Source organism: Rattus rattus, chromosome 7 (genome assembly GCF_011064425.1).
Source record: "Rattus rattus isolate New Zealand chromosome 7, Rrattus_CSIRO_v1, whole genome shotgun sequence".
Classification (NCBI taxonomy): Eukaryota; Metazoa; Chordata; class Mammalia; order Rodentia; family Muridae; genus Rattus; species Rattus rattus.
This window is the reverse complement of record NC_046160.1, coordinates 122,194,206-122,203,331: the sequence shown is the minus strand read 5'-3', so window position 1 is coordinate 122,203,331 and position 9,126 is coordinate 122,194,206. Positions and strand designations below refer to the sequence as shown.

General features: G+C 35.2%; 1 gene segment (V, D, J or C); it reads left to right on the top strand.

Moving 5' to 3' along the window:
* The first annotated feature begins 1,822 nt into the window (after positions 1 to 1,822).
* Positions 1,823 to 8,789, top strand: LOC116905429. The segment is given in 3 exon segments: positions 1,823 to 1,868; positions 1,949 to 2,262; positions 8,745 to 8,789. Coding segments are annotated over 3 exon segments (405 nt in total).
* Positions 8,790 to 9,126: the final 337 nt, after the last annotated feature.

The window sequence follows — 9,126 nt, the reverse complement described above, 5'->3', positions numbered from 1 at the left end:
AGAATTATATAATATAAATATAAATACACTTATGTGTATATAATATACATACATACATGTGTATACATGTGTATATAATATACATATGTGTGTATATATAATAGACTTTTAGTTTATTTTATTATTAGGAGAAAAAATTATAATATTAAATCTTCAATTACTCAGGATTAATTTCAAAAAGTGTACAAAGCTACACTCCTTGGCTATAACATTAAATCTTGATTTATATGTACATTGAACATAATAACTTCATGTTAATTCTCTAAAACCTATGAGTATTTTATTACTGTCTTTGAAGCAGGTACAATAGACGGAGAGGTATTATGGATGAAAAAGCAGACATAAATTTTATATTTTATCCAAATAAATGATATTATAATAGTATAATTGTCACTAATTCCTTCATTTCATATCTGGAATCTGTGCAAGTAAGTGGTACCCTTAAAGCTTTCACTGCAAAACTCCTTCTCTAGCAGGAAGTCAGGCAAATAAAGGCTTCCTCAACACATGAAAAGCAAACCATCCCTGATCTTGCAAATCTGGAAGAAAATGCAAGACCCGGTTTCTCCGGCCTGCCTAGGACACAGCATTGGACACAGACCATTCATTTGCCATGGAGTTGAGGCTCAGTTTGAATTTCCTTGTTGTTCTTTTAAAGAAGAATAAGAGTTAATGAATGCAGGAGATGACATGAATGAAATGGAATTTAGACATGTGTGACACTTTTATAACCAGAATTCTATGTGTTCACTATGAGGTTCAGCTGGTAAAGAGTGTATGTGTTTTAGTGATGTCTGCAGGACCCATGAGACTCTTGTGAGCTTTCTCATCTGAATCAAGTAGCTTTGACAGAGCCTGGGTGAAGGAGATTAAAGGAGGGATTTTAGTCATGAATGAAAATTGCAAGGGATAAACAAAAATATATTTATAAATAAAACTAACTTCACATAAGTTTATAATTTTTATTAAATGTCTATTGTGCCTTGAGTATTTCCTCCATGACATCAATATATCCTTTCCTTGCCCCTATCACTACCATTTGGCCATTTTTTTAAGTAGACAGTTTGATTTCCCTTTTATTGCATATCTGCATACACAATTGCTTCTAACTGTACAAAATCTAAGGTCTGCAAATGAGTAAGTAATATAATATTTGTATTTCTATAAAGGTCTTAAGAAAATCGAGTTCCTTATTCATTATGGAAGAATACATTTTGCTTGTTGTATGTATAGCATATTCAATTGTTAGTTGACAGACATGTTTGACTCAGGAACTTAGTTCTTATACAAAATGCTGAATAAAGAAAAATTTGCATGCACATAATTCTGAGGCATGTTCGCTTGCTGTCAATTGTGTCATATTTTCATATGTGAACTTTCAGAAAGGCCAATATGATTTTCATATACATGAAAAAAGATTGCAAACTATCAAAAATGAGGGTTTATTTAAAGTTCCAGGAACCATTATCCTCATTAGTACTACCAAAAATCAATTGTGTCATTAAGACTACTAAATGTCTGAGGTTAGGATTCTATTTTAAAACTGAAAGATTAGGCTTTGATATTATATCTAAAGGGTCTACAAATGTCTCAGGGAAAGCTTCTGAGATAGAATCAGGATTTGAACCCCAGCATTCTGTTGACTGACCCACGTGCACTCTACTTCCTTTTTCTCTAGCTGGAGTGCCCTTATATAAGAAAGACCCTGCCTTATGAATATTCAAAGCATGTGTGTCTCTGATGATAAATACAGGGATATCCACAAAAAAACAACATATGAGAAATGTTTTCTCTACAGTCACTGAATCACAAGGTACTCATTATGAAATGCAGGTGGATCATCCTCTTCTTGATGGCAGTAGCTACAGGTAAGGCGCTCCCAAGTCCTAAACTTGAGAGATCATACACTTGGGAGACAGTGACACTCACCTTGGATTTCTTTCAACAGGGGTCAACTCAGAAATCCAGCTGCAGCAATCTGGGCCTGAGCTTCAGAGACCCGGGGCCTCAGTCAAGTTGTCGTGCAAGGCTTCTGGCTACACCTTTACAGAATACTATATGTACTGGGTGAAGCAGAGGCCTAATCAGGGCCTGGAATTAATAGGAAGGATTGATCCAGAGGATGGTAGTACTGATTATGCTGAGAAGTTCAAAAACAAGGCCACACTGACTGCAGATACATCGTCCAACACAGCCTACATGCAACTCAGCAGCCTAACATCTGAGGACACAGCAATCTATTTCTGTGCTAGACACAGTATTGCAACCACATCCTGAGTGTGCCAGAAACCCCATAGCAGCAGGTGCTGCCCAGGGACTATAAATGAAAGACAGTATTATCCTGAAGATTTGTTCATAGTCATTTGAGTATTCGTATGTGTACCTACTCCTCTCAATTCTCTATGGTATTTTTCACCTTTTCAAAAGAATATCTCTGGTTATATAATTAAAGAAGAGACTGGTTAGTCTGGCTAATGGTTTATCTCTCTTGTTGATTTTATCAAATAATCAGGTTCTGGTATGGTTTATTCTTTGTATATTTCTCTTGGATTCTACTTGGTTGATTTCAACCATGAGATTGATTATTTACTGCCCTCTACTCCTTTGGGTTGTATTTGCTTCTTTTTGTTCTAGAACCTTTAGGTGTGTTGTCAAGCTTCTACTGTATGCTCTCTATAGTTTCTTTTTGGAGGCACTGAGAATTATAAGTTTTCCTCTTACCAACAGTTTCATTGTGTCCCATAAGTATGTTGTACCTTCATTTTCATTAAATTCTAAAAAGTCTTTAAGTTCTTTCATTATTTCTTCCTCGAGTAAGTTATCATTGAATAGTGTGGTGTTCAACTTCCATGTGTACATAGGCTTTCTGTTGTGCTTTGTTGTTATTGAAGACCAGCCTTGGTCCTTGTTGATGTGATAGGATGCATGGGATGATTTCAAACTTCTTGTATCTGTTAAGGCCTGTTTTGTGACCAATTATATGGTGAATTTTGGAGAAAGTACTATGAGGTACCAGAAAGATAGTGTATTCTTTTGTTTTAGGATGAAATGTTCTTTACATATTTGTTAAATCCATTTGGTTCATAACTTCTTTTAGTTTCTCAGTATCTCTTTAGTTTCTGTTTCTGTGATCTCCCAATTACTGAGAATGGGGTATTAGATTATCTACTAATACTGTGTGATGTGCAATCTGTGCTTTGAACTTTAGAAAGGTTTCTTTTACAAATCAGATATGCCATCTAAACAGGCCCATAACTACTTAAGGGATAGAAGTAATTATTAAAATTTTCCCAACAAAAGAAAAACCCCAGGATAAGATGGGTTTAGTAGAGAATTCCCTAAGATTTTTAAAGAAGACATAATGTAAATTCTGTCCAAACTATTCCACAACCTAGAAGCAGAAGAAACACTACTAAATTCCTTTTATGAAGCCACAATTTTGCTTATATCTAAACCAGACAAAGATCCAACAAAAAAAACAGAACTTCAGACCAATTTCCCTTGTGAATATTAAGGCAAAATACTAAATATATTTCTTGCCATCCAAATCCAAGAACACATCCAAACAATGATGCAACATGTTCAAGTAGACTTAATCCCATGGATGCACGGATGGTTCAATATTGGGAAATCCAACCACTATATTGACCAACTAAAAGGAAGAAGAAAAAAATCACATGATCATCTCATTGCATGCTGAGAAAGCATTTGACAAAATTCAACACCCCTTCATGTTAAAAGTTTTGGAAAGATCAGGAATTCAAGACCTCTACCTAAACATAGAAAAAACAATATACAGCAAACCAGTAGTCAACATCAAACTAAATGGCAAGAAACTTGAAGCAACCCCACTGAAATCGGGGAATAGAGAAGACTGTACATTCTGTCCCTACTTATTCAATATAGTACTAGATATCCTAGCCAGAGCAATCACACATCAAAAGAAGGTCAAAGGGATGCAATTTGAAAAAGAAGAAGCCTAAATATCACTATTTGCAGATGATATGGTAGTATACTTACATGACCCAAAAGGTTCCTCCGAAGAACTGCTAAGCCTGATAAACAAATTCAGCAAAGTTAATGGATATAAAATGAACTCAAATAAATCAGTGGCCTTCCTCAAATCAAAGGCTAGCAAGGGTGAGAAAGAAATTAGACAAACTACACCCTTCTTAATAGCCACAAAATATATAAAATACCTCAGTGTGACTCTAAACAAGCAATTTAAAGATCTGTATGACAACAACTTAAAGTCTCTGAAGAAAGAAATTGAAGATCTCATAAGACAGAAAAATCTTCCATGATTAAGTATTTATAGGATTAATGTTGGAAAAAATGGTTTTTTGACAAATGAAATTTACAGATTCAATGCAATCCCCATCAAATTCCTCACTCAATTCTTCATAGAGTTAGAATGAACAATTGTGAATTCATTTGGAGTTACAAAAAACCTACAATGGAAAAAAATATCCTCAACAATAAAAGAACTCTGGGGACAGACAAAATTCTTAACCTCAAGATGGATTACCAAACAATTGTGATAAAAAGTGTTGGTATAAAAACAGGCAGATAGATCTGTGGAATAGAATTAAAGACACAAAAATGAACCCAAACCTATGGTCACTTCATGTTTGACAAAGGAGCTAAAAATCATCCAGTGGAATCAAAGATAGGTTTTCAACAAATTGTGCTGATTCAACATGAGGTCAGCATGTAGAAGAATATAAATTGATACATACTTATTTCCCTGTACAAAGCTCAAGTCCAAGTGGAGCAAGGATCTGTACATAAAACCAGATGCACTCAAAGTAATAGAATATATGAGGAAGAGCCTTGATTACACATTGGCACTGGGGAAAATTTCCTGAGCAGAACCCCAATGGCTTATGCTCAAACATCAAAAATTGACCAACTAAATCTCATAAAATTGCAAAGCTTCTGTAAGGCAAAGTTCACTGTTATTAAGACAAAACAGCATCCAACAGACTGGGAAAAGATCTTTACCAATCTTACATATGATAGAGGGCTAATATCCATAACAATATATCTGTGTATTATATAATTATATATCTATATATCTATATCTATATCCATATCTATACCTATATCTATGTCTATGTCTATCTCTATCTATCATCTATCAATCTATATCTATATCTATATCTATATCTATATCTATATCTATATCTATATCTATATCTATCTATCTATCTATATCTATATCTATATCTATATATATATATATATATATATCCCAAGAAGTTAAACTACAGAGAATCAAGTAATGGGGTACAGAGATAAACAAAGAATTCTCAGCTGAGGAATAATGAATCTCTTAGAAGTACATAAAGAAAGTTTTAACATCCTTAGTCATCAGAAAAATGCAAATCCAAAGAAGCCTGTAATTCTGCCTCACACCAGTCAGAATGGCTAAGATCAAAATCTCAGTGACAACAGATGTTTGTGAGGATGCAGAAGAGGAACACTTCTCCACTTTTGGTGGGATATCAACCTTGTAAAACCACTCTGGAAATCAGTCTTGAGGTACCTCAGAAATTTGGACATTCTACTACCTGAAGACCCATCTTTACCACTCCTGGGCATATACCAAAAAGATGCTCCAACATATAACAAGAACACATGTTCCATGATATTCATAGCAGCTTTTTTTATAATATCCAGAAGCTGAAAAGAACCCAGATGTCCTTCAACAGAGGAATGTATATAGAAATTCTGGTATATCTTCACAATGGACTACTACTCAGCTATTAAAAAAATGACATCATGAAATTCATAGGCAAATGGATGAAACTAGAAAATGTCTTCCTGAATGAGGTAACCCAATCCCCAAGAAATCACACAAGATAAATACTCACTGATTAATGGATATTACCCCAAAAGCTCAGATTACCCAAGATACAAGCTACAGAACACATGAAGTTCAAGAAGGATGAACGAAGGGCAGATGTTTCAATGTCTTAAAAGGGGGGGGCAAAATATTCAGAGGCAGAGATATGGAGACAAAGTTTGGAGCAGAGACTGAAGGAATGAGAATTCCGAGCCTACCCCACCTTGGGATTCAGACCATATACGTACAACACCCAACCAAACATGACATATACAGAGGCAAATGCTCACAGCTAACCATTGACTGGAGAACTGTGTCCCCATTTGAGAAATTAGAGGAAGGATTGAAGGAGTTGAAGGGGATTGCAACCCCATAAGAGCAACAATACCAACTAACCAGAGCTCCCAGGAATTAAAGGACCACCCATAGAGTACACATGGTCAGACCCATGTCTCCAGTCACATATGTATGGCAGTGGTCATGAGAGGAGAACCTCTTAGTCATGCCAAGGTTGGATGCTCCCATGTAGGAGAATGTCAGAGAGGCAAGGTGGGAAGGGTGGGTGGGGGTTGGGTAAACACCCTCATAGGAGATGGGTGAGAAGTGACAGGGCAGGTGGATTATGGACACAAACCAGGAAAAAGAATAACATTTGAAGTGTAAGTAAAAAAATCCAATACAAAAGAAAGAAAAAAAGAAAAAAAAAAGAAGCATCAGAAATGTTTCCCCAGAGATCTTACTCTGTTCTGATCTGGGGGAGCTGCAAGCTCTAGCTGTTTCTCTGTCAGCTGCTTTAACATATTGTCCCCTAGGTAGGTTGTTACCAAGCTTGAGCTAGGCTAGTCTGGCCCCCTGCCATGCTAAGTCCCAAGCATTCTATAGCCTAGCATAACTTCCTGTCAAAAATTCTGCTCAAACTCCCAACAACCCTGTAAAATCATGACTCAACAGACTGTAACCAAATAATCAGATTAATATGTTAAATTCTCAATCCACAATACATGCACACAATAAATTTATAACAAATTGATAGGGATATAAACCACCTACCTATGTAAAATAAATTTGCCAAGAGAAATCCATCCCAGCTACCTTGACAATTCAGGACAACCCAGGTATGGGTCATCATTCTCAGGATCCATCTTGATTCTCTCTTCTTCTCCTTCTCTCCCTTCTTACAAAAAATTTGTACCTGTCTTATTCTTTTCCTGTCCAAAGGTGTCTTTGATTTATCTTGTGCCAGCCGTCACCTGCATAATGCCATCAACCTATAGACTTCTCCAAACAAGATCATACTGATTTGGGATCTTCCTAGAGTATACTGTACATATAGACTAGTTCTTTACCAGTGAACATCTTATATGGCATGTTATTGTTTATTAAAAGAAAAAGGATATATTGTTGCAATATATTATGATACAGATGTCTTTCAAATGTAAAAGGTTATTAATTGTTACTGAACTATACACAAATAAGTTATACACACACACACATATCCAATTGATAAGATGTAATTACCCATCTACACATAAAAAGCCATGTATTAATCATAACAGCCTGTAAAGGTACTGCTTGAAACCTAATGTCAGCTTCCATATTGTCTCCTCTTGAGGCTTCTCTCTGTCCCTTAACAATCTTCCTCCTTTCCTTTCCAGTTTCTTCCCCTTCCCTCAACCTTTTCTCTGCCCATCCTTCTGTGTTGTCTAATTACAGGCCTCATTCTATCTTGTTCCTGCCTCACCTGTGACATCATCCCACATTTTACCCTTTTGGTCTAAAATTAAAAAAAATAAACTTTTCTCAATTATAAGCTGAGTACAAATTTTATCATTTTGTAATTAAAAGCATAGAATATATCTAACGCCAGGTCCAATATTTTATCAGTTAAACAGAATATTCAGTTATTCATTTCAGTTTAAGAAAGGCTTAATATCTATGTTACATCCTGATTAGCTTGTATATTGATAACTATCTAATAAAATAAGTACTTTTAGAGTTAAACAGCCTGATAGGCTATGAGACTATAATAAGTTTCGAACTCCGTCAGAAATCTGATAATTACCAAATATCTGTACACACAGGAAGCAAATAAATTAGACATTGAATATGGCAATGAAACCCACATCAACAACATATGGGCAAACATCAAACTCTTTCATAGTCCAACTTGATGTGTCTGAAACAAGATAAGGCAAGTGAATAGAGTCAGCATAGATTTGCGGGTTGCTACTTTACTTCTGTAGAATCTTATTTTATTTTCAACTAAACTATTAATACATCTAAATTGCTTTTGGTAGTAATAGGCCAAACTTTTATTATTTTAGGACAATGGATGAGGCTGCATGTCATTCTCTGGAGCCTTCAAGCTGTGGAGACTGCTGCTTTGGGAACAACAGGTCTACTGCTCTGATTACACTGAGGTCAGAGCAATAGGAGCTTTAATTGGGCATGGAAGAGTTCTAATCCTGTTCAACAACAACTGGGTGCTCTATCCCCAATTTCTTGAGACTGAATTCTTTTTTGCCAATATTAGGTCGACATGAACTGGAACAGTAAAAACTCTTTTCATGTTTTACAGATATATAAGGAAAGTTTTCTATATTGAGGATGATTAGCAAGTTTTAATTTATATTATTTTTAGATATGGCCTTTTCCTTGCACATTTGAAAAATATAAGAAGACAAAACATATTGCCATAACTGAGTCTTATTCTCAAAAAAAATTACACAGGTTTATCAAACCATCAGTAATATAAGAAGTATTAGCAACTCCACAATTTTTTTACAGTTTAAACTTTCATTTTCCATAGCTGATAAAAGAGACAAAGTAGAAACAGCCTTGATATTGTTATTTTCCTAAATACAATCTCTTTCTGATGATCAATAAAGTCCTAAAGAGCACTGTAGTTTTTAGTCTGATACTGGGAAAGAAGGATAACTGAGTATTAATATGTGGAACTTTATCCCCAAATACTTATAACAGCTTTTTATATTAAGCACTTGGGAGAAGTCAAATTGTTTAAATTCTGTTTGGATGTTTTCATGGATAATAAACTGGTGATAAGTCATGTTGAATGAGGGAGTGTTCCTGCCTTTGGTTATCAGCATCAGCGGGCAGGTATTCATCTATTCTTTACTGGAGCCACAGGCTAAAATTATGGGTGGTGAGAATTATTTCATAATCTCTTGCTAGTTGAAGGGTTTATTTTTCACAATACTTGTCAGAATGTCTATTATTCCTACTCCTTTCAATCCCATTCTTTATAACACTTTTGTGAG